Consider the following 27,220-nt stretch of genomic DNA (forward strand, 5'->3'; position numbering starts at 1 on the left):
TGAAAAACAGAAACTTCAGATTATGTGAAATGGCTCAATCTTCTGACATACAGGGTTCTTACTTTTCCAGTCCAAAGATAAATCCATTCTGTGGAGCGTAATATGTGTAAAATAGAGAAATAATTCAGATTTTGGACAGTTGGTAGGAGGCTCAAAGCAACTTTGTTGGCTTAAATGGATGATGATCTCTAGTTTTTGTTAGTTGAAAGCTAAACCATCTGTTTAAGTAGAAACAGATGTTTGTCCCAAAGGGAGAAAGAGTGATTTCACTGAAAGCTAACAGGACTCTGAAGGTCAGTTAGGTACAGTGGGCCTGGCCACTGGCTTCTCGGCAAGGAAGATACAGTGCAGGCTGATCTATTCTAAACCTCTGGGGTCCTGTGAAAGTCCCTATAGAGTAAATAGTTGCTTAGTAAATCAGATACAAAAAAGAAACTACTCATGGAAAAAAAATTACCAGTGCAACTGCCAATAAATCATCAAAGCAATAATCACTCTCAACAAAGCGAGAAGCGTTCCAAGTACAGAAAAGCAGGTCTACTACAGATCCTGTTTTTTTCCATTAAAAAAATTTTATTTTCAGATTTATTTTGCAGAAGAGAGTGCAGAAGAGGCAATGCCAAGTGGGGATAACCTAATGGTTCGGGACGAACTTAAAATGGGGAGGTAACCTGATGACTTTAAGAAACAAAAGGGACAGAAAGCTAAGCAGAAGTGAAGGTGGTAAGAAACAACTATTTCAGTAGCACGGAATCAGCTTGTACGTCCTCCTTCAGTTAGATGCCAGATGCCAGCACTAAAGATTTTTTCCTTTGAAATTTCTTTGGGCATTTCTTTCTCCTCCCTTTCAAGGCCGTTAATGATCTCACCCAAAACTGTCGTAGTGTCTCCTGGCTCATCTTCTCTGCAGCTTCAATTTACCCTACCATTCCTCCTAGTGAATCTTCCCTCCGGACCTTTTCCTACTTTCGCACCTCAGCTAGATTAACAGCCTCTTAACAGAGCTCTGATAGTGTTATTTTTATGTTTAATAGCTTAAAGTCACTTCCTTGACTCATGGATGACCTAAATCATACAGCTGCATCCCTCACAGTAAACACTGCTCATCTCTCTTCAACTTGAATCCTTTCTTTACTGTCTCCTCCCAGACACCCTGCTCAGTCCCAGCTTAGCCCACGATGACAGGCTGCAGCAAGCAGTGGCTGCTACTGTGGCCACTGGGTATCCATCATTTCCCTGTTAAAAGAAGTTCACATTTTTTTTCAGATCACAATGTGCCTACTTAAAACATAACATTCCCTTGAAGGTAGGCATGAGCATGTGACACTGATGTCACTGACACATAAGCAAAAGTCTGCTAGAAATTTCAGGAAAAGGTTTGCTTTCCTGATAGATGCCATGCCTTCCTCTTTATTTCTGTGTGAAACACACATATGATGACTTGAACTACAGCAGCCACTTTGAGATTATCTGGGAAAGAAGAGAATAGAACTGTAGCAACCTTAGTCCCAGCATCCTTAAATTGTGGACTCAACATCAGCAACTTGACTGGTTTGTTGATGTGGACTTCTCAATATATAAGAATATATAAATCCAATTTATTTAAACAAATGCTTAATTAGGTTTTCCATTACTTGAAGCTGAATGCAATCCTTACATAAATAAGTCTTGCCCTCTCTTTATCCTAAAGAAAATGTTTCTTTACAGTTGGGTTCTGGTTTTATTCAGTTCAAGTTTCATCTCCCAACGTACCAACTGATGTTAATCAGCAAGATTCTATCATATTCTTCTAATTTTTAATCCTATACCAGACACTGTGATTTGTATCTACCTAGGACTTAACTGATCTCTGTTCGAAAAATTAACCAGCACGTTGTTTCTGGCTTGGAACTGATCGAAATCATCCTTGTTGATCCAGGCTTAGCTGGGAACTTAGCTCTTTAACTAAGAGCTAAAAAGGGATCTAAGGAATTGGGCCAAATTTTACCCAAATTCTAAACACAATTTGAATCATACTCTGCCTCCTTAGGTGACTGTCTCCTCACTAGAAAACTGCCTACTCAATCCAAAGCCTCAAGATGTACTTAGGTCTTCACAACGGTATTGCTTATTATAGTTAGTATTGTGAATGTTAATACACATCATTTTACTTGCCAGCAATACACATTTAACAGAGCTGTGTATATATTTGGAGAGAAAATCTTTCTTTTCTTTTTCAAGTGAATAGTGTGATTTTTTTTTTTTTTCCTCCTCTCCTTTTCTCAGAGAAATTCTTAGGGTTGGGATCTTCCTACTGGTTTTGGTAGTGAGTCACAAGTCAAAGAACTATTTTATTATACATTGAAACAAAACTAAAACATGGCTCAAGAGAAGACTCAATTCACTTAACTGGATACAACTATAGAACACTGAAATGGAATGAATTGCAATGAAAATGCAAAGTTGTAAATACATTTTTTTTAAATTGAGGAACTGACAGGCCTTTAGGAAGAAATTAATTTTTAAGAGTAAAAGGCACAACTTTCAGACACAAATCTCTTACGCAATCTGCCCTGATTGAGCAGAACATGTCTAAGATAGGACAGTTTCCAAATATATTTTCTTTGGGACAGCACATCTACGAAACTGTGATCATCAAAAGATGTATCAACATTCTTTGATTATTGATACTAATATACTTAAAAGGTTCGTTTGCTGCCTGCCTTTCAGTTATATTGCTAGTAGCTTCTTCTGGATTTTCTTTACATGGAAATTACTTTGAGATTAAATATCATTACAATTTAGTCTTGTAGTCATTTGTTCACCTACCTGGGCCCTTAATATTGACAGGGTAGAATTAAGAGTTCGTTTTCCTTTTATTACTCATATGCCACCTAACTTCGGTACTAGAGGGAAGGAGAGCAGTAAAACCAAAGCAGGGAAGGCACTGGTGGATCACAGAACGTGTCTGCTGATGCCTGTGTTCAGTCCCTGACGGAAGATGCCTACAAAGTAGCTTCTATGTTCTATTTGGCTGAATGATTTATCAAGAGTGAAAGAAAGGAAATGAGCGGTTTTACCACAACATAAGTGGAAATGATTTAAAAGTGGGAAATGTTGACTGGCAGTACAAGGGGAACGTCCAGACTCCTGTTTAAAAAACAGCAGCACCTTTTAATTCATCGGCCAGTGATCTACGAGTCATTCGCAATCATTTTTAACCAAGATTTTTTCAAGTATACCTAGCATTTTAACTCAATAATCTTTAGTGTGGAGACTTCTTCAAAGGGAAGACCTTACTTGCAGCTTTGTTAATCTGTTTTGAACTCTCTTATGAGACAAAGGAAATTAAATAATAAAGAGAATTCAAAATGAAGAACAAATAACAAAAATTAAGTTAGCATGTGACTAGTACTTTCTAAATGGCATTAATTTCACACCCACATCCTGCTCTTTTTAGCTATTTCTTATATAGACTTTTTTCACACCAAAAAGCCACAGAGTAGAATTATTTGAACATTATAGCTTAAGACCAGATATAGACCTGGCAATCTACTTTACTCTGTTAAAATGAAAAAATCAAGTTCTTCTTCCCAAATATCCCTATCAAGGATATTCCATAAGCTCTCCAGGTACACACATAAACAAGTTGCTCAATAAAATTTGACTTTATGTCTTCTACCACCTTCTCCAAAATTCTACAGGCTCCACTCAAGTCAGAGACAGAGATCAACTTAACTCTTCAGATTACAAATGATATAATTAGAGTACAGTTTGTCAAATCATATGCCTAGTAAGCCAAAGAAATCTCTCTCTCTGGATCTTGGAGAGTTCTACAGGTCAGTTTTTTGCATGTTTGCCTTCACAGAACAACTGTTAACAATTTGTGAAATCTAGCTAAAGGGTCTTCAGGTACTCACTGTACTTGTCTTTTTAACTTTTCTGTAGATTTGAAACTTTAAAAAATAAAAATTGGAGGACTAGAAAAAGAGGGAATAGTCAATCATGTCAAAGACCGATGTGAAGTCAGGTAAGCTGATAATGTAGGCAGACCTGTGGCTTCAGCAAAATGCTGGCCATTGGTGAGCCTTTTGCAACAGCGCTGCGGTCGAGTCAGCAGCAGAAGCCAAGAGGGGCAGAGGAGAAAGCGAGAGACAAGCAAACGGAGGCCGTGAGTACAAGCAACTCTTTCAAGAGTTTTGCTAGGCAGGGCAACAGGGAAACAGGATGTGCAGTTAAGAGTCTCCCTACACCAAAGGTATTATTAAGACATTTTGTATGTTGATGAGAATGATCCAGTAGAGGGGAAACTGATCGTGCTGGGCCGGGTATACGTGCAGGAGCAAAGTCTTCAAAACTGTGAGAGGGGCTGGGATGCAGGGCCCAAAAGGAAGGAGTCACCTTAGATGATGGAGATACTGATGACAATGACAACAGTGACAAAGATGATAACACAGTGACTAGACTGAAAATAGCGAGGCACTACTTAAGGCATTTTTACTCATTTAATTGTCACGCTGACTCTAAGAGGAAGGTACTACTATTATCTCCTTTTACAGACGATGGGGCTGAGGTACAGAAAAATTAACGAACCTGCCTAGTGATACCTATGTAGTGAGTAGCAAAGTTGAGATTTGGAACAATGGAAGAGACTCTTCTTCCGGCATAACAGGGAAGGCAGGGTCCAAGGGCGTGGGTGCGGCTGGGCTGGGGGCAGCGGCAACATGGGGCAGCCCATACGTGATTACCTCTGTTTTCTCAATGTAGCATTTGGTGAGTTCATCAGCTGGGGGGATGGGGAGAGGGAATGTTGGAGATCTGAGAAGAGAAGGTGAGGAATCATTGTTTCAAAGACCAGTGAATTTACTAGCGATGACTGGCAGTGCTGAATGCCCCTCTGGAATTAATGGTCAAATTTGAAGCAAATCTACTTGTCCTGACTAGGTATATTCTAGCAATTTTCAGCTGCTTGAGAGCAGGCATAAAGAGGACAACTGGGTTTAACTATGGTGGTTTTTTTTTTTTTACAGACAAGTGCACCCTAAGAAAAGAGGATTCAGAGAGCAAGAGGGGCTTGCAAGAGAGTGGTGACAGCATGGGACATGGAACCCAGGCCACACAAGGGGTGGGTGGCTACAGAAGAAGGGCTGGGTCGGAGCACCAGAGACCGGTGAGGTGAGAGAGGAGTCGGGGTGCAGGTGCGACAGTAAGAGGGGCAGCAGGCAGGGAGGCCCGAAGAGGAGACCCCAAAGGGGTGCCAGCAGCGATGACGATGAGGTCCAGAGTATGACCGTGTGGCCAGGAGGCTGAGGAAGAGCAAAGTGAAAGATGACAGGATCCAAAGGTGCCAGCAGGCAGGATGAATCCTGTGGGTAGATGGTGAAGTTGTACAAAGAGATGATGGAGGCAGTGGTGGAGAGTCGTTAGTGACAGTGGAGGAGGAGACAGCAACAGAGAAGTGTTAGGAGTAAAGGCTGATGTTATATATTTGAAAAACATCAGAGAGACTGAAGGACAGAGAATTTGGAAGTTGTAGTGGGGAGCAGGCTGAGAGGTACCTAAGGTGGGAAAGAAAAATTTCAGGCTCTACTTTGAGAAGTATCCTCAGTTAGCCTACCAAGGTGAAGGGACCGTCCAGGAAAGGGGCCGAGGACACAGCACTGTATTTCACATGTGGGGTATATATTCAGTAAGTATCTCTTGAATTTGAATTTAGCTTTCCCAATAATTTACTATATCCTAGAAAGGGAAAACAAAACTTATTTACAAAGAAATCCAAACCAGATTAAAAAGGAAATGATCCTCTAATGCTTGAATTTTTCAAATCCATGAAAGGCTCATTTTCAAAAATTAGTCCCCTGGCCAAGACAGAGCCAAATAGCATCTTCCTGTTTGGGGCTTAATATAAATAGGCAGTTCATTGTTATAAAGTAAAACCAGGCATTCTCTTGCCCTAAGAACCCAATATCAGAACAAAATTAAGTGAATTCTACTTTATTAAAGGTGAGACAATAAACTTACGGAGCATCAGCTGATTAGAAATTAAAGCTATTATGGTTCAAGCAGAGAAACATAGGTACCATGGAATAAAAGTAAATGATATTTCCTAAATATATTCTTTGGAGTATAATATAGTATACTTGGACTACACTGTCCTTGAAACAGCAGAATGATTGTTCCATAAAAGCTTCAGAGATGCCTTTACTGAAGAAAGACAGTTCTCCTCAACAGTATAGTTAAAAAAAAAGTATGTTCTAAATGTCTTTGTAAGACTAAGAAAATGTTATAATTCTTTAAGTTTAACAAAAGAAAATGTTTTATTTTTTATCTATAAAGTTGCCTCCTAAGCATTTCTAATAAGCTGTTTCTGGGCTTAATATATACAAAGACAGCACACTGAAATTCCATAGTTCTCTAGGGCCTTAAAACGTACAATGAATATCTAATACTTTTTCTCTATGAAGATACTTTCTAGGAATATATCCAGAATCCCAGTGTTTTGTTTTATAATGTATTTGGTGGTTTAATTATGATCATCAATCAGAATGACCACTGGTCCAACTACAGATTAGTTCAAAGGGCTTTTCCTTTTTGTCTTTCTCATAAACTATGAAGTTATTATTACCCGTAGTTCTATTACACTAGATAAATGGACTTGAGAAGGATGGTCCATGCTCCTAGTTCCAACAGGGCCTAACAGGATGGGTCAGAGAAAGTGCTTAGCAAACAATGTGCCCGATGTTCATTTACAACCCACAGCTGGTACTGGGAGTAAGAGATTCTTCCTTTCCATGAAAAGCCCAACTGGAAGTAATCTCCCCTTTACTGACTTTCTTTAGTGCTTTATATATTCCTTATGGGACTTTTTCTTGAGTACAATGATTTCTGTGTTTATCTTATTTTCCTTCTAGACTAAAAAGCAAGTACATTGTGCCTTAACATCTTTGGATAGTCTGAAGATATTATAGTATTATTTACATTTTACTTAAAACCCAGCATTAGAAGAACAAAATGCAATAGAAATATCATACCAAGTTCATCAGTATTATGGAGTAACTATAGACAGGCTGCTGAAGTTTGGTCTGGGAATCTTATCACCATTTACGCAATATAGGTAACTGCTTTGAGTTCCAAAAACATGGCTTACAAATTCTTTTTCAGAACACAGCAGGGGCTTCTTATACTGCATTTATAACCTAAGACCCCAGACAAGTCTGTAGAGCAGTCAAGATGTTAACTCTTCCAATTTTGAAAATGAAATAATTTTTTTCCCTTTAAAAATACAGTAATTTAAAAAGTAACTTTAAATTTAAGATTTTAACTTTAAAAGAGTCATTTTGAAAAAGAGTACAGGCATTTAAAAATAGCATTTTGTGAAAACAGTGGAAAGATGTTTCAGAACTAATCCATGGACCACCTAAATATTTTATATGCCTTTTAGTTAATCCAGAGAATCTTGTTTAAACAAAGCAATCTCATGTCATTCAGAAACCAAAATTTCAACTTACCATTTATGTTTATTGCTGGTAAAACAATTGACATCTTTGGTCTTGTGGTCTTATTATGAGTGGTGGCTGGTAACAGCAAGTGATCCTAAAATTAACAAAGAACCATTTGTTATTACCCACAACAACTGGCTTAGTCCTATAACAGGCCAAATTCAGACTTTCTAAGGTGCCAGTGTTTCATTAGGATCACAGGAAATGCATTTTTAATTGATTCTGGTTTAGATAATTAACTACATATCATCTCTGATTCATTCATTAAAATCTGGTTCTGCCCTTAATAGCTATACAATTTGGGTCTGTTTCTGATCCTGCAAAACAATGTCAAGAGATACTGAAGTTTTCTATCCAATACAGTCATTTTCAAACTATTTTAAAGAAGAGAAACATTTTCCCCCCAAAATATTCGCATCCCAAATTATCGACTATCAAAAGGAGATTCTGATGGAAGTGGGGCCAGAGCCTGGAGCCTTGCCTGCTTAGCCCCCTCTTCTCCCTCTGAAGCGGCCACAGCATTACACTTTTTTTGTGAGCACAGGTAGGTACTAAAGAAGATGTACGGTTCTTGCCCTTAAGAAGCGTATGTTTAGTGCAAGAGTTTTAAAAATTACAAATGTATGTCTAGCACAATCACACAGTTCTAAATGTAATATTGCCAGTTTTTGCTGATCTGTAAGGGACCTGGGGGCATCTGAGGTTTCTGGTTTCCAACCACACCAATACTAAAAGAAAGGATGAGACGAGAGGAATTTGACTTCAAAATAGGAGGAGTGTGTTTGGAAAAACGTATTTGTAGATATTCCAAAGCTGATTATAAGTGACTTAGGCCTTTTTATGTTAACTCCTGCTTTCAAGAATTCTTCCTATGAAAAAAAAACAGGAATTGTCACAGCAAAAAGAGAAAAAGTGTGTGTATGGGGAAATGCACATTATGTTTCCATTTGCAGGAGCATGGTTAAACAAAAAAGCTGAACTTAGTAAGTTTAACCCCTCCTACTGTCTTTCCTTGTTCCTTTGTTCTCATTATTTCATCATTCAACAAACTTGCTAATGGATGGACGCATCAAAAAGTAGGATTTCACATAGCTGAGAGTGGTAAAGATTTAATGCAGTTAGTTCAGAATCAACATTAGGAAATGTAACTATCAGCAAAGCTAAGAAAAAATCTAGCACATGAAAAACAGACATTAATGTACATGAACAGAACTGTAGAGACAACATTTCCAGTAACTGCTTGTGCTTTGTTTATTCAAGGCAACATTGCCATGAGAACAAGGTTTTTAGGAAGGAAGGGGGCGGAAGGGGGGTGAGGAAGATGAGTAAAGTGGTTCTGTTAGGATTCCAGCATTGCTGCACCACAGTGTTTTTGGTTTTTTTTAAGTGCATTGTTAGACACAAAGATCACACATTTCTGAGAGTAAGATAACACGTGACAGCCAAGAAAAAAGCAAAATTTGCTGATCTTCATGCCATGAAAATTATAAATAGCTTAATTCCTATAATTAAAACACTGCTTCATGGTCCCCCAAACAGAACGAGAAAACAAACCAACAAACTTCCAAGCCCCAAATTGAGGCTACTGTAAAAATAAACACACTTAGATCCCACCGGCCACGGGTTAAGGTCAGGCTCAGGCTTAAACATGAATTTCCTGCTACCATCTACATGCCGCACTAAACAGTTTTAAAATTGAATTTTCTGAACATAATGTCTCCCACTTTCCCTCTTCATTAAATTTCAAAGTAGTTACTTTTGCAGCAGAAAGCCAAAAACACATTATTATTTATGAAAAAGGAGAATCACATGTTGAATGCATGAGAATTATTACAGTTAATCTTCCTTACCTCTAATTATTAAAGGTTTGAAAACTGGGAGGAAAAACCTGTATTTAAAGTGCTTGTTCACCAGGAGGCCTAAAGGCAGCGTTGTGGCTTCATTTCACACTGACTTGTACTTCCTCAAATTAAAGATTCCTTGTCACAACTGAATCGTTAACTCTCTTTGCTCTCCAACTGAGTTCATCTCACTCCCTTTCTAGCACATCAGTATTTCTATCAGTGACAGCTTTAGAAACAAAGGAGCTTTATTTACTCAATCAACAAATATGTATTGACTTCTTACTATTCATTCAAAAAAATGTACTGAACATTTATTTTGCTGGGGAAGCAATGCTAACTGGGGCAGAACAGCCATTTGTGCTCAGTATCTGCTCTCCCTTCTGTAAAATTAGAATAGGAATAGGACCTTCCACATGTAGTTGGGCACAAAGCCGCTCAGAATAAAGACTGTATTCTCTAGCCTCCTTTGCAACCAAATGAGGCCACGTATTGAAGTTCTGGTCGATGGGCTGTGAGAAGAAAGGGTTCATGCAACTCCTTCTAGGTGGTGCGTGTGGGATGCAACAATCTTCCTCTCTTCTCCTCCCTTCTAGAACTGGAGTAGTCTTCTTGGACCATAAGCTGGAAGCCACAATCAGAGGATAATGGAGCAAGAAGACAGAAGGAGCTGGGGATCCTGATAACCAAAGAGCTCCCCTAAGATCTCTGGAACTTACACACACGGAGAAATAAAATTTTGATTTGTCTGAGCCACTATTATTTTGGATTTGGTCACTCACGAAGAAATTACTAGTTATATTACAAATTTGTGAAACAGTACCAATGGTATTTAGTCAAGAGGAATCTCAATATGGTTAAAGCAATCAGAGACCACATTTACTTTTTTTATAAAAGCATTAAAAAAACCACATTTATTGTTTAGTTTTATTGAAATAGTTTGCTGGCATTTTGCTTATTTATTAAAAAACTTGTAGGGGGGGGGCGGAGCCAAGATGGCGGCGTGAGTAGAGCAGTGGAAATCTCCTCCCAAAAACACATAGAGCTATGAAAATATAACAAAGAAAAATCTTCCTAAAATAGAGACCACAGGACACAGGACAACATCCAGACTACATCCACACCTGCAAGAACCCAGCGCCTTGTGAAGGGGGTAAGATACAAGCCCCAGCCCGGCGGGACCCGAGCGCCCCTCCCCCCGGCTCCCGGCGGGTGGAGAGAAACCGGAGAGGTTTTTTTTTTTTTTTTTGGCGAGCGCTTTTTGGAAGCCTTAGAGGGACGGGCCCCCGTTGCTGGGGAGGCAGGGTGGCGGGACCGGTGAGGAGGTGCCTGGGAACGGCGCCGGAGGACAAAGAATATCCTGCGTTTCTCCCTGCGAGACCTGGGGGCGGGTGCCTGAGACCGGTGCCTGAGGACGGAGGAGGTCGCGCGTTTTTCCCCTTTTTTTTTTTTTTCTCTTTTTGGCGAGCGCTTTTTGGAAGCCTTGAAGGGACGGGGACCCCAGTGCTAGGGAGGCACGGTGGCGGGACTGGTGAGCGGGTGGCTGGGACCGGCGCCTGAGGACAAAGAATATCCCCCGTTTTTCCCTGCGGGACCGGTGGGCGGGTGCCTGAGACCGGCACTTGAAAACAGAGGAAATCGCGCGTTTTTCCCCTTTTTTTTTTTCTCTTTTCTGTGAGTGCTTTTTGGAAGCCTAAAAGGGACAGGGACCCCGGTGCTAGGGAGGCAGGGCGGCGGGACTGGTGAGCGGGTGCCTGGGACCGGCACCTGAGGACAAAGAATATCCCGCATTTTTCCCTGTGGGACCGGTGGGTGGGTGCCTGAGACCAGCACCTGAGGACGGAAGAAATCGCGCGTTTTTCCCCTTTTTTTTCTCTCTTTTTGCCGAGTGCTTTTTGGAAGCCTTGAAGGGACAGGGACCCCGGTGCTAGGGAGGCAGGGCGGCGGGACTGGTGAGCGGGTGCGTGGGACCAGTGCCTGAGGACAAAGAATATTGAGCGTTCCTTCCCTGCGGGACCGGTGGGTGGGTGCTTTTTGGAAGCCTTGAAAGGACAGGGACCCTGGTGCTAGGGAGACAGGGCAGCAGGACCAGTGAGCGGGTGCCTGGGACCAGCACCTGAGGACAAAAAAAAAAAAAAAAAAAATCGCTTGTTTTTCCCCTTTTTTTCCTTTTTTTTTTCTCTTTCTTTCTGTTCCCTCTCTCATTGTTGCTGCTGTTGTTTTGGTTTGGAGAGTGCTTTTTGGAAATCTTAAAGGGGCAGGACAGGTCACTTAGACCAGAAGCAGGGAATCTGGGGATCTCTGGGCACTCTAACCCCCTGGGCAGCAGGGAGCACAGAGGCCCCTTACGGAGATAAATAGTCTCCTGGCTGCTCCCCCTCCAACGGGGCTCCACCATTTTGGAGGAACAGCCCCAGCCAGGCCAAGCCCACAGCAACAGCGGAGATAAACCCCAAAGCAACTGGGCAGGAAGCAGAAGCCCTGTCTGCGTGCAGCTGCCCAGCACAAGCCACTAGAGGTCGCTATTCTCCCAGGAAAAGGCTACAAACCAACAAGAAGGGAAGCTCTTCCAGCAGTCACTTGTACCAGCTCTGCAAACTATCTCTATCACCATGAAAAGGCAAAACTACAGGCAGACAAAGATCACAGAGACAACACCTGAGAAGGAGACAGACCTAACTAGTCTTCCTGAAAAAGAATTCAAAATAAAAATCATGAACATGCTGACAGAGATGCAGAGAAAAATGCAAGAGCAATGGGATGAGATGCAGAGAAAAATGCAAGAGCAGTGGGATGAGATGCAGAGAAAAATGCAAGAGCAGTGGGATGAAGTCCGGAAGGAGATCACAGATGTCAGGAAAGAGATCACAGAAGTGAAACAATCCCTGGAAGGATTTATAAGCAGAATGGATAAGATGCAAGAGGCCATTGAAGGAATAGAAGCCAGAGAACAGGAACGTATAGAAGCTGACATAGAGAGAGATAAAAGGATCTCCAGGAATGAAACAACACTAAGAGAAATATGTGACCAATACAAAAGGAAAAACATTCGTATTATAGGGATACCAGAAGAGGAAGAAAGAGGAAAAGGGATAGAAACTGTCTTTGAAGAAATAATTGCTGAAAACTTCCCCAAACTGGGGGAGGAAATAATCGAACAGACCATGGAATTATACAGAACCCCCAACAGAAAGGATCCAAGGAGGACAACACCAAGACACATAATAATTAAAATGGCAAAGATCAAGGACAAGGAAAGAGTTTTAAAGGCAGCTAGAGAGAAAAAGGTCACCTATAAAGGAAAACCAATCAGGCTAACATCAGACTTCTCAACAGAAACCCTACAGGCCAGAAGAGAATGGCATGATATACTTAATGCAATGAAACAGAAGGGCCTTGAACCAAGGATACTGTATCCAGCACGACTATCATTTAAATATGATGGTGGGATCAAACAATTCCCAGACAAGCAAAAGCTGAGGGAATTTGCTTCCCACAAACCACCTCTACAGGGCATCCTACAGGGACTGCTCTAGATGGGAGCACCCCTAAAAAGAGCACAGAACAAAACACACAACATATGAAGAATGGAGGAGGAGGAATAAGAAGGGAGAGAAGAAAAGACTCTCCAGACAGTGTATATAACAGCTCAATAAGTGAGCTAAGTTAGGCAGTAAGATACTAAAGAAGCTAACCTTGAACCTTTGGTAACCACGAATCTAAAGCCTGCAATGGCAATAAGTACATATCTTTCAATAGTCACCCTAAATGTAAATGGACTTAATGCACCAATCAAAAGACATAGAGTAATAGAATGGATAAAAAAGCAAGACCCATCTATATGCTGCTTACAAGAAACTCACCTTAAACCCAAAGATAAGCATAGACTAAAAGTCAAGGGATGGAAAAACATATTTCAGGCAAACAACAGTGAGAAGAAAGCAGGGGTTGCAGTACTAATATCAGACAAAATAGACTTCAAAACAAAGAAAGTAACAAGAGATAAAGAAGGCCACTACATAATGATAAAGGGCTTAGTCCAACAAGAGGATATAACCATTCTAAATATATATGCACCCAATACAGGAGCACCAGCATATGTGAAGCAAATACTAACAGAACTAAAGAGGGAAATAGACTGCAATGCATTCATTGTAGGAGACTTCAACACACCACTCACCCCAAAGGATAGATCCACCGGGCAGAAAATAAGTAAAGACACACAGGCACTGAACAACACACTAGAACAGATGGACCTAATAGACATCTATAGAACTTTACATCCAAAAGCAACAGGATATACATTCTTCTCAAGTGCACATGGAACATTCTCCAGAATAGACCACATACTAGCTCACAAAAAGAGCCTCAGTAAATTCCACAATATTGAAATTCTACCAACCAATTTTTCAGACCACAAAGGTATGAAAGTAGAAATAAATTCTACAAAGAAAACAAAAAGGCTCACAAACACATGGAGGCTTAACAACATGCTACTAAATAATCAATGGATCAATGAACAAATCAAAATAGAGATCAAGGAATATATAGAAACAAATGACAACAACAACACTAAGCCCCAACTTCTGTGGGATGCAGCGAAAGCAGTCTTAAGAGGAAAGTATATAGCAATCCAGGCACACTTGAAGAAGGAAGAACAATCCCAAATGAATAGTCTAACATCACAATTATTAAAACTGGAAAAAGAAGAACAAATGAGGCCTAAAGTCAGCAGAAGGAGGGACATAATAAAGATCAGAGAAGAAATAAACAAAATTGAGAAGAATAAAACAATAGCAAAAATCAACGAAACCAAGAGCTGGTTCTTTGAGAAAATAAACAAAATAGATAAGCCTCTAGCCCAACTTATTAAGAGAAAAAGAGAGTCAACACAAATCAACATAATCAGAAATGAGAATGGAAAAATCACGACAGACTCCACAGAAATACAAAGAATTATTAAAGACTACTATGAAAACCTATATGCCAACAAGCTGGAAAACCTAGAAGAAATGGACAACTTCCTAGAAAAATACAACCTTCCAAGACTGACCAAGGAAGAAACACAAAAGTTAAACAAACCAATTACAAGCAAAGAAATTGAAACAGTAATCAAAAAACTACCCAAGAACAAAACCCCGGGGCCGGATGGATTTACCTCGGAATTTTATCAGACACACAGAGAAGACATAATACCCATTCTCCTTAAAGTGTTCCACAAAATAGAAGAAGAGGGAATACTCCCAAACTCATTCTATGAAGCCAACATCACCCTAATACCAAAACCAGGAAAAGACCCCACCAAAAAAGAAAATTACAGACCAATATCCCTGATGAATGTAGATGCAAAAATACTCAATAAAATATTAGCAAACAGAATTCAACAGTATATCAAAAGGATCATACACCATGACCAAGTGGGGTTCATCCCAGGGATGCAAGGATGGTACAACATTCGAAAATCCATCAACATCATCCACCACATCAACAAAAAGAAAGACAAAAACCACATGATCATCTCCATAGATGCTGAAAAAGCATTTGACAAAATTCAACATCCATTCATGATAAAAACTCTCAGCAAAATGGGAATAGAGGGCAAGTACCTCAACATAATAAAGGCCATATATGATAAACCCACAGCCAGCATTATACTGAACAGCGAGAAGCTGAAAGCATTTCCACTGAGATCGGGAACCAGACAGGGATGCCCACTCTCCCCACTGTTATTTAACATAGTACTGGAGGTCCTAGCCACGGCAATCAGACAAAACAAAGAAATACAAGGAATCCAGATTGGTAAAGAAGAAGTTAAACTGTCACTATTTGCAGATGATATGATACTGTACATAAAAAACCCTAAAGACTCCACTCCAAAACTACTAGAACTGATATCGGAATACAGCAAAGTTGCAGGATACAAAATCAACACACAGAAATCTGTAGCTTTCCTATACACTAACAATGAATCAATAGAAAGAGAAATCAGGAAAACAATTCCATTCACCATTGCATCAAAAAGAATAAAATACCTAGGAATAAACCTAACCAAGGAAGTGAAAGACTTATACTCTGAAAACTACAAGTCACTCTTAAGAGAAATTAAAGGGGACACTAATAAATGGAAACTCATCCCATGCTCATGGCTAGGAAGAATTAATATCGTCAAAATGGCCATCCTGCCGAAAGCAATATACAGATTTGATGCAATCCCTCTCAAATTACCAGCAACATTCTTCAATGAATTGGAACAAATAATTCAAAAATTCATATGGAAACACCAAAGACCCCGAATAGCCAAAGCAATCCTGAAAAAGAAGAATAAAGTAGGGGGGATCTCACTCCCCAACTTCAAGCTCTACTACAAAGCCATAGTAACCAAGACAATTTGGTACTGGCACAAGAACAGAGCCACAGACCAGTGGAACAGATTAGAGACCCCAGAAATTAACCCAAACATATATGGTCAATTAATATTTGATAAAGGAGCCATGGACATACAATGGCAAAATGACAGTCTCTTCAACAGATGGTGCTGGCAAAATTGGACAGCTACATGTAGGAGAATGAAACTGGACCATTGTCTAACCCCATATACAAAGGTAAACTCAAAATGGATCAAAGACCTGAATGTAAGTCACGAAACCATTAAACTCTTGGAAAAAAACATAGGCAAAAACCTCTTAGACATAAACATGAGTGATCTCTTCTTGAACATATCTCCCCGGGCAAGGAAAACAACAGCAAAAATGAGCAAGTGGGACTACATTAAGCTGAAAAGCTTCTGTACAGCGAAAGACACCATCAATAGAACAAAAAGGAACCCTACAGTATGGGAGAATATATTTGAAAATGACAGATCTGATAAAGGCTTGACGTCCAGAATATATAAAGAGCTCACACGCCTCAACAAACAAAAAACAAATAACCCAATTAAAAAATGGGCAGAGGAACTGAACAGACAGTTCTCTAAAAAAGAAATACAGATGGCCAAGAGACACATGAAAAGATGCTCCACATCGCTAATTATCAGAGAAATGCAAATTAAAACTACAATGAGGTATCACCTCACACCAGTAAGGATAGCTGCCATCCAAAAGACAAACAACAACAAATGTTGGCGAGGCTGTGGAGAAAGGGGAACCCTCCTACACTGCTGGTGGGAATGTAAATTAGTTCAACCATTGTGGAAAGCAGTATGGAGGTGCATCAAAATGCTCAAAACAGACCTACCATTTGACCCAGGAATTCCACTCCTAGGAATTTACCCTAAGAACGCAGCAATCAAGTTTGAGAAAGACAGATGCACTCCTATGTTTATCGCAGCACTATTTACAATAGCCAAGAATTGGAAGCAACCTAAATGTCCATCTGTAGATGAATGGATAAAGAAGATGTGGTACATATACACAATGGAATACTACTCAGCCATAAGAAGTGGAAAAATCCAACCATTTGCAGCAACATGGATGGAGCTGGAGAGTATTATGCTCAGTGAAATAAGCCAAGCGGAGAAAGAGAAATACCAAATGATTTCACTCATCTGAGGAGTATAGGAACAAAGGAAAAACTGAAGGAACAAAACAGCAGCAGAATTACAGAACCCAAAAATGGACTAACAGGTACCAAAGGGAAAGGAACTGGGGAGGATGGGTGGGCAGGGAGGGATAAGGGGCGGGAAGAAGAAGGGGGGTATTAAGATTAGCATGCATGGGGGGGAGGGAGAAAGGGGAGGGTGGGCTGCACAACACAGAGAGGACAAGTAGTGACTCTACCACATTTTGCTAAGCTGATGGACAGTAACCGTAATGTGGTTGTTAGGGGGGACCTGATATAGGGGAGAGCATAGTAAACATAGTATTCTTCAGGTAAGTGTAGATTAAAAATTTAAAAAAAAAAAAGAAAGAAAGAAAGAAAAGGGGGATTACTCCTTAACAGGATAAAACTATTGGTAAATCAAAGATCAACGCATGCTTTAAATATCCTTAATGTTGATCACTTAAAGGGTGTCAGATGATCAGCTATGGAGGTACTCTTTTCTGATAATATTCCTTTCTCTTAATTAAAAAAAAAAAAAAAAAGCAGTTACTGTGTGCTGACCTCCAATGAGTTCTGCACAGTGGTATAGAGGGCATGTCAAAGTGTGGGCAAAGGGTCTGTTTGTTTCTACGCAGAAGATCAAGGCCTAGCTTGGATACCCAGAAAATGAACTAAGATACGATATGAGGAGGAGCTTCCGGCATCAGCACTCTCTGGAGGACTCGTGCCGGGGGATGATCATCAAAAAGCCTCCACAGGGATCCGGACGATGCTGCGGTTGTGGCTGCATCCAGCCCACTGTCTCCTGGACTTGCCATAAGAAGGAGGAGGGAGATGTCTAGGCTGGCATGTGCATACAGTGAGACAACGAATTTGACTGGATCTGTACTGTTGGAACTCAACCAGGAGTTGGGAGGGGTGCAAGTTGTAGCACCCCAAAATCTCATGACTATAGACTATCTATGGTTAAAAGAACATATGGGATGTGAACAGATCCCAGAAATGGACTGCTTTAATTTGTCTGATGGTTCAAGTACAGTTCGAAAATATCCATCATATCATAGATAAATTTTCACAAATGCCTAGGGTGCCTAAATGGTTTTCTTGGCTTCACTGGAGATGGCTGGTAATTATAGATTTGCTTTGTTTATGTCACCGTATTCCTATTATGTTAATATGTGTGTGCAAATTAGTAGTTTAAAACCTATACATACTTAAGGTACTATACAAGAAGATATGTCAAAGAAATAATCAATCCTCCCAAGTTTCCTTCATATGCTACATCTATAGCTTTTCTTCTTCCTTCCTAATTACAAACCTTAAATAGAATTCGTGCCTCATATCGAATTTACCGAGTATCATAATTCCTCCAGGTGGTAAAGATACCTCGAGACAAGTGCTGGGCATAGAAGCCACAGGGCATAAATCTGCAAAGAAGTTAAAAGCTAACCTTTGCAAACAATATGGCTTCTCTCTCACTTACCAACTTTACATTTCCCTGTATGGCCCCGGAAGATGACTGGTTAGCCAGAGACGGGTAAGATTCCTCAAGGGAGGAACAACCTAAGACAGGCACAGTCGCAGGGGGGCCATCAGGTGAGAATTTGGGGATCAACAGAGGTGAGGCTCAGAACCTCACCCCCCCTGCTTTGAGAGAAATCTTCTGCATCCGTGGATGTCTTGCTGCCCTTGTCTAGCCTGGATTAATACTTAGTCCATAGGCACACACCTGATCATCTGATCATCTACATTTGCCTTCTTACAGCACTAAACTATGTTTTCTACCTTTATCTTGCATCTACCTACCACTTCAGCATTTTATTAAAAATAAAAATAATAATAATAATAATAGGAGAAATGTGGGATCAACATATAAATCAAGTACAAAAATCAAATGAATATTCATATTTGACCTGATGGTTTATAGGTCATATTGCATGATCAAAACCGAAAGTTTCTGTGATGAATGCCCTTGTACTGTTCACCATGTAAGAATTTATTCACTCTGTAAGAATTCGTTCACCATGTAAGAACTTGTTCGTTATGCTTCAGAAGATTGGAGACTGACGAGAATTAGGCTTGAGATGGATTAATGATTGTACATTGAGCATTGACCCCCCTATACTGAATTTTATTGTTGTTAACAACCATTTGATCAATAAATATGAGAGATGCCCTCTCAAAAAAAAAAAAAAAAAAAAAAAAAAACTTGTAGGGGAAATTCAATCCTGGGAAAGTAGAGGTACAATTTGATTAATTTGAATGAAACTCTTTCCTTCCTATTAAGTCAGCTAAAATAATCCAACTGCAACATAGGTTAAACTAGTTAAAATAAACAGGGAAAGTCGTAAAAGCAGTATGGATGTTGCCATAGAAATAAATGATTTATTTGGACACTATCATTCAAAACTATGTCAGTAATTTTAAGATATCTTCAGATGAACTCCTGAAAAGCCTTTTATAAACTGAGATACCATGGGAAATCTTCAGGGAGGAAACTATGTGAACAAGTATTATAATCAACACTTTGTTACTCTTATTCCCAGAAGTAGTTAGAGAAACACTGGTGGGAAAACACTAAAACATTTCATTGTGAGAATAAAGCATCAGTTTTCCAATGTTATGCAATATCATGTATGAGAAAATATGCTATTTTCAAACAATTCTTCCAATTCCCTCTCCCAAGCACTTTGTTAGAAAAAGACACAACTTATAGTGCATGACACAGCATCAGACTTAACCTGTTTCTTCTCTTTGTAAGACAGCCTTGGAGACTAACTTAGCAAAAGAAAAGGGTCACATTTTGCTCAGTTGAAGGTTATGATGGTAGGAAATTCACTATAAAATTAAGCTCCTACTAAGTGTTGTTATGTGATGATTCTACATATCCATGTATAGCAGAAACTGTCATCAACTTCAACTGACCTACTAGATTAAATGACCCTTCCTACTCACCTCCAGGACTTACTGACTGATGCCCAGACACACTAAACACTCATGGCTCATTGGGTTGTGTTTTTATTAAACTACTTTTATTAATTGTATTTGTTGGTGTAATTGTGTCAGTAGTAAAATATTACATAAACTGATAAAATAAGTGAAAAGAAAGGGAGCAAGATTTAATAAAAGTGAATAGGTTAAAAAAATTCCTCTCATTGCAAGAACCATAAAAGACTGGGGAAAAAAAATCCTAACAGTCTGTCTTCAGATTGCTTAACAAGTATCTTTAAGTTCTTATTCTGTAACCGATACTGGAAATTTGTGGGTGTCGTTTATGCAGCGAGGCAACATAGAGCTCTAGTGGGTCTGAACTCCAAGAAAAGGTACTGGCCCTCCATCAAAACATGACGAATGGGTGCAGCACAGTTATACAGCTTAATGAAATCAAATATATATATACATATATTTTTAATGACCTCCTGCTTTAACCAATTTTGTTGAATTAACATTCTATTAATTAACAGATGATTCACTAGTCTTTATTTACAGGTATGATAGCTTCTCCCATATTAGAAACTTGAACCTAAGGTTGGAGCTCTTGATCCTTGAAAAAAACAAAAAATAAATAAATAAATTTTCCTAGGGAAAAAAAGAAGTAGGCCTTTCACAGTTATTTATCAAATACACAACATTCTAAACTAATGCAAGTTCTCAGTTTCCATTCTCAGTTACCCTAATTATTGATCAGAAACCAAATATGTACATTCATTAAAGCAATTAAAAAGCAAAGGAAAATTACTTTTCAATTAGTAAATTTGAAATAATTAAAATACACAGGCACACATAGTGATATACAATGAAAATTAAAATTGCAAAAAGAAAATAAAAAGTAGAAAAATTAAGTAGAACATAATCACTTACAAGTCCATTAAAAGATCTATGATGTAGAGCTTCCCATTAGAGTAAAAACATACAGTACACTACTCATCCCCAAACTAGAAATAGTTAATACAAATAGCTAATAAATATAAATGCAGTATTTCTGCCACTTAATATATGCAATAGAACTACAGACCAATAAAAGGAAATACAAGCTTGCATCTGCAACACTAGATGCATGTCAGCCAGAGGAAGTATAAATCAAAACTAGTAGTGCTGAGCCAAGGTTGACATATTGACAAGAGGAAAATTTTGACATTAGTTCAAAACTGATAATGCTGGCAAGGTCACCAGAGGAAAAATTAGCTTGAAAGCCGAAGAAGTACAAACTCAAGTTTTGCTTTGAGATAACGGTTCTCATGTCAAAGTCTGCAGGAAGTCCTCAAACCTGCTCCAATTAACCTTGACCTCCCCTTTTATTTACAACAAGAAGTGTAAGGTTGAACCATACAAAACTGTCGTGTTTGTCAAATATCAGTAATCTCATTAGGTTCAATGCCTTTCTTTAAAGCCAGAATGACTTTGTTTCCTGGTCAAGATGGTTTTTTGAAAATACTTTCCCAACGATAAGACAGTTGCTTCTAAATCTTTCTCTCTTGATGAGAGTGTCAGGGCAAGTGTTTTTAAATGGGGTTGTCTTCCCTGGAGAAAGCACTTAGATAAAATGTTGGTTACATGCTCTGGACAGGTTAAGGGCCAGGAAGTCTTCGATCCTATACTTCATATTACATCACTTAACTCAGTAACTTGAGCTAATTAGGTTCAAAACTTAGTTTTAATACAGAGCTTTTTCAAATGCTGGGTAGTGTGTGATTTAGGGACATAAATTAGGACCCATGAAACTTGTTATCAATCATCATTTGTTGAGTGCAACAGTGTGGCAATTCAAAATATGTGTTAAGGCAAACGATCAAACACATGAATAAGGAATTTAACCATATGAGAGCTTGTCAGACATGTTTACAAGATGTTCTGCTTTAGAACTTCAGTTTACTCAGGCCTACTGGTAAGAAGTGATTTTCCTACAGATTAAATCGCATCCTATACATATGCTACCAAAGCAAACCACAGGAAGGGGGAAGGAGACGTCTGAGGCTATACAGTAAATTGAGTCAACGAGTTTTCTGAGAAAAGAGATTGTTTTGTGGTTCCAGACAAATGTTAGGATTATTTCCTCTGTTCTGTGAAAAATGCCATTGGTATTTTGGCAGGGATTGCCCTGAATCTGTAGAATGCTTTGGGTAGTATGGCCATTCTAACAGTATTAATTCTTCCTATCCATCTTACTTCAAGAGAAAAGTTAAATACAGATATCCTAAGAGAATTATTTTACTTTTTTTGGAAAAAATGGGGAAAATGCTGGGTTGACACAAATTTTTAAAGTTCTAGGCAGAGGCTGTAAGAATGGGGTAAACTTGTGCAAGAGTAGTCTGAAGTGTGTGTGTGTGTAACACGGCAGGGTGGGAAGGGAACACAGAGAGAAATTACTGTAGCTGACTGACTCTTTTGTATCAGTGATTCTACAACTTTCTGGAGGGGGAGAATGGTGGGGGTCTACTTACTTTATATTCCTAAAGTTCTCTCTCTCTCTGCATGATTCTGATTCTCAGTGACTGGATATAGCCCCAGTCTTCACTGGGTCAAAGACGTTGGTCCTTTGCTTTCCAAAGCAATTTTGATCTTGGTTTCACACAAAGAAACAGGAAGACTGTAAAATATCCCTAAAGTACATGTTAGGAAAGATTGGTATTGACAAGGCAAACAACTACGAAGTGTGTAGGGGGGGTGCTGTGGGGAGGTATGGGGGGAAGGGGACAGTATGTTCCTTAAGTTTCTTTCAATGCCCTTAAATTTTTAACCATTATCTTCAATAGTCTGATGTTTTTTACCTTAATGGACAAATTTTCTCTTGGGATCTTGGGTTAACAAAGTGGCCAAACTCAACACTTGTTCACATTGGAAGCTGAGCTTTAACTCCAGCTGCAATCCTTGCTAAGGGTGATACTATGTAGGCTTGTTCCATAGTCCAGACGAGTTGTCTCTTCATGTCACAGAGGGTGTACTTTCCAGAATCTAGAACAATTCTCTTCATTCTCATCATGAATAGAACAGCAAGTTCTCAGTTTCCATTCAGTTATTAAGTGAATTTTTTGAGATACAACGCATCTTTTGATTTCATTTTTTTGGTCAAATATTGTTTGAGAAAGGATTTCAACCAAAGTTCAACTAGTAATGGCTCAAAAGGCAAACTATGGTATAACAGTATTAATTTTAAGTTCTTTAATAATTAGGTATCCTTCAGAAAGCATTGTTATCTTATGGACAAAGGAAGTCAGGATCAGAAGTGAACTTGGTGACAGTAGTAGGTCCTTCTGAAACAGAAGTTCTTAACAAAGGATACATATCAACAGTACCTGCAGGACTTTATAATATAAATACTCAAGTTCCCCAACCCCTAAAAAATTCTAATCAGATAAGTCTTAGGTGAGCCAAAATTTTGTATTTTTAACAAGTATCCCTGGTGATTCTGATGTGTACAGTCCCAGGCTGCTGCTTTCACGAGCACTGGCCAGCACGGCACAGACACACATTACAGCCACGCACTCGGGAGCCACACTGTCTGAGCTCCAGTTCTGCCTCCACCCCCTAATGTCTAGCTGCAGAATCCGGAGTAATTCCCTAATCTCTCTGTGTCCTTGTTTATTCATCAGTAAGACAGGGACAGTAATACCTATTGAACAGATCTGTTTATAAAGATTAAACAAGCTAATACTTTAAAGCACTTGGAATAGTGACTGGCCAGTAGAAAGCACTATTATTAAATGTTCAACAATTCATTTTAAGGAAGAAGGACCAAAAAGTCTGAGATCTGAGAAACCCCTTGGGAAATGCACCAGGCAGCGCGACCCTGGAAGCTGACAATGTTGTCTACGTTTATTTGTTTCCACCTCGGAGCTGGGGGTCACTCTTCCAGGGCCCGACAAAAGACACTGAGGTTGTCGAGCACTCACGACTGAGCCAACTCTTTGGTCAGAAATGACAACCCTCTCCCGACGGATCTGGCCTCTTGCATCCCGGTCTCTCTGTGCCTCTTCGTAAACACTGGTGCGGACTGTCTGAGCTCTTCTCTGTAAGTCCAACCAAGATGCCCTCATATTCCACTTCCTTTAATTTAAAAGATGCTGGGGGGAAATAATTGATGCACAAGTATTTAATACTTCTACTCTATCCCCAGGCTTTTTCTAAGGATTTTTTTTTAAGCACTGTGGGATTGTGGGTGTGGTAGGGGTGGGGTTATAGGTAGAGAGGAGAGTTGGAAGACACTAAATAGGTTAAAAATTTTTTTTAAAGATGTAAGTTATCAGCAGGGGGCAAAGGTCTGGAAGTCGGAAGGGTAGCAAAGAGGTGGGTGTTGGGTGACATGGAGACAGCAGTAGGTCCCTCTGAACCCCCTGAGCTGTGGCCTTTGTGTGACAGAAGAGAGACTGGGGCAGTGACCCCATGGTGTGTGTCAGGGGTGGAGGCAAGAGGACATTTTGCTGTCATTTGATTTAATATTCATTCCCCTAGCAGCATCTTCAAGGGACTTCATGAAAGGCCTAAATTAGCAAGTTTTTAAGGTGTTGGATTTGTACGTCTTTTGGATGTGTCACCAGGCCAAAAATCTTAAAAAACAGCAAGCACACGAATCCAGCTTTATTTGAATTATACAGAAAAGGGGCCTTTTTCTCTGTGGAGAGCTCATAATGGTCTTCTGACAGAGCACACCTTTAAAAATCAAAATAAGTCCTAGTACCAAAAAAAAAAGGTTCTCACAGGCCTAGCTATTTGCAGAATTTGGGCAGCCACTATCTGTCTAACACACTCCCTTCTCTGCTTCTGTCCACTGCCATGTCTCCCACCCTCCCAGTCCTGGCCTGGCCCAGCCTCTCAGCTTCTGCTGTGGCTTGAAGCACTTTTTCCCCAGCCTCAACCCAGTTTGCTCTTCTGCCTGTGGTATTTTTTCTCTGAGGGTCACAGCTATTCCTAATACTTATCCAGGTCTAGCTGAGACCATGCCACACCTAGAAACATGCTATCCTACTGTTAGGTTCAGTAGTGTTGTCTCCATTTGCTTTTTGTGGTTTGATGAGGCCACCATCATCAATTCCAATGCATGTTATTAGGACCCAGAGAAGATCTGGGGATAGAGGAGGACATTAAGAGCATATATGATCAGGTATACAGCAGGAGAGATCAAAGCCAAGTTTTAAATTTGATATTCTTGACATTTAATATTGGTAAAGCAAACCATGGATTATATTCTCACTAAATAATTTTCATTTTGGTTATGTGAATTTCAAATTAGTTTCCCTGACTTTTTTAAATCTGACATGTAGTTTTTATATTACTAGCTGTTGGCTTCCAGCATTTGAGTATCTTGTCTACTTGTAGGTATCACCAGTGAGTGGATTTTTGTGTGGGAAGTAATTCCTACTACAGAAGCCTGGACAGGGGAAACATAATTAATCTCCCAGCTTTCTGGCAATTAGGGCACAGACATGTGAATAAACTTAGCCAATCAGACACTCTTTTAAAATCAAAGACTTGGGCATTAATGCCACATACTTGTAGGGAATCAATGAATCAATTAATGAATGAGTTCAAAATTTTTAAAAGCCAACTTCAATTAAGAATATCCTTGTCAATTTGGTACTGGCACAAGAACAGACCCATAGATCAATGGAACAGAATAGACCACCCAGATATAAACCCAAACATATATGGTCAATTAATATACGATAAAGGAGCTATGGATATATAATGGGGAAATGACAGCCTCTGAAACAACTGGTATTGGCAAAACTGGACAGCTACATGTAAGAGAATGAAACTGGATTATTGTCTAACTCCATACACAAAACTAAACTCAAAATGGATGAAAGGCTAGAATGTAAGTCATGAAACCATAAAAATCATAGAAGAAAACACAGGCAAAAATCTCTTGGACATAAACATGAGAAACTTTTTCATGAACACATCTCCTCGGGCAAGGGAAACAAAAGCAAAAATGAATAAATGGGCTACATCAAACTAAAAAGCTTCCGTACAGCAAAGGACACCATCAATAGAACAAAAAGGCATCCTACACTATGGGAGAATATATTCATAAACAACTTATCCAACAAGGGGTTAACACCCAAAATATATAAAGAACTCAAGCACCTCAACACCTAAAAAGCAAATAAGCCAATTAAAAAATGGGCGGAGGAGCTGAACAGACACTTCGCCAAAGAAGAAATTAAGATGGCCAATAGGTACATGAAAAGATGCTCCACATGGCTAATTATCAGGAAAATGCAAATTAAAACCACAATGAGTTCTCACCTCACACCAGTTAGGATGGCCAACATAGAAAAGACAAGGAACAACAAATGCTGGTGAGGATGTGGAGAAAGGGGAGCCCTCTTACACTGCTGGTGGGTATGTAAATTAGTTCAACCATTGTGGAAATCAGTATGGAGGTTCCTTAAAAAACTAAAAATAGAAATACCATTTGACCCAGGAATTCCACTCCTAGGAATTTATCCAAAGAAAACAAAATCTCAGATTCAAAAAGACATATGCATCCCTATGTTTATCACAGCACTATTTACAATAGCCAAGATATGGAAGCAACCTAAGTGTCCATCAGTAGATGAATGGATAAAGAACATGTGGTACATATGCACAATGGAATATTATTCAGCCATAAGAAGAAAACAAACCCTCCCATTAGCAGCAACACGGATGGAGCTAGAGGGTATTATGCTCAGTGAAATAAGCCGGGGGAAAAAGACAAGTACCAGATGATTTCCCTCATCTGTCGAGTATAACAACAAAGCAAAACTGAAGGAACAAAACAGCAGCAGACTCACAGACTCTTAAGAAGGGGCTAGCGGTTACTAAAGGGGAGGGGTGGGGGAGGTCAGGTGGAGAAAGAGGGAGAAGGGGATTGAGGGGTATCATTAGTGCAAATGGTGTGTGTAGGGTCACAGGGAAGACAGTGTAGCACAGAGAAGACAAGCAGGGACTCTGTGGCATCTTACTACGCTGATGGACAGTGACTTCAATGGGGTATGGGGGGGATCTCAATAATAAGGGTGAATGTAGAAACAATATTGTTGTTCTTGTGAAACCTTCATAAGATTGTATATCAGTGATACCTTAATAAAAAAGAATTGAGGCTTGGCTGTGATTTAGACCCAGTTCTGTCAGCAACAATCTTATTCCAGCATACCAACAATCATCCAATCAAAACAAATGTTTCTAAAATCACCTAGAAAAATAATATTGACACCTTCCATGTGGAAAATAAAATTTACTCATGAAAGGCAGTTTATCAAATTGCTAAAAGTACTGGACTCTACCCCCTACCTAGGTAGGTTTCTGGGATGTCCCTAAATAAAAGGAAATCAATATCCACCAACAATTTGACAAATATGGTCATCTACTAAAGTCTTA

At 39.5% G+C, this 27,220-nt stretch overlaps 1 protein-coding gene and 1 long non-coding RNA gene across 6 annotated transcripts in view; one reads left to right on the forward strand and one right to left on the reverse strand.

Annotated features, from left to right (window-relative positions):
- The window catches only part of ATF6 (activating transcription factor 6), a 184,029-nt gene that overhangs the window by 40,731 nt on the left and 116,078 nt on the right, over window positions 1-27,220 (reverse strand). For 4 of the 5 annotated variants that reach the window (XM_073221563.1, XM_073221566.1, XM_073221567.1 and 1 more), the window contains one exon: window positions 7,488-7,572. In XM_073221563.1, coding sequence (XP_073077664.1) covers window positions 7,488-7,572 — 85 coding nt within the window. Of the gene's footprint in view, window positions 1-4,727; window positions 4,798-7,487; window positions 7,573-27,220 lie in introns of all 5 variants that reach the window. The other variant, XM_073221565.1, reaches the window with a different exon arrangement.
- On the forward strand, window positions 367-10,293 carry LOC140846114 (uncharacterized). The gene is made up of 3 exons (XR_012125013.1): window positions 367-4,150; window positions 5,010-5,154; window positions 9,916-10,293. It is a non-coding gene; the product is annotated as an uncharacterized lncRNA (long non-coding RNA).

The sequence above is a fragment of the Manis javanica genome, chromosome 14, assembly GCF_040802235.1.
Source record: "Manis javanica isolate MJ-LG chromosome 14, MJ_LKY, whole genome shotgun sequence".
In the NCBI taxonomy this organism is placed as follows: Eukaryota; Metazoa; Chordata; class Mammalia; order Pholidota; family Manidae; genus Manis; species Manis javanica.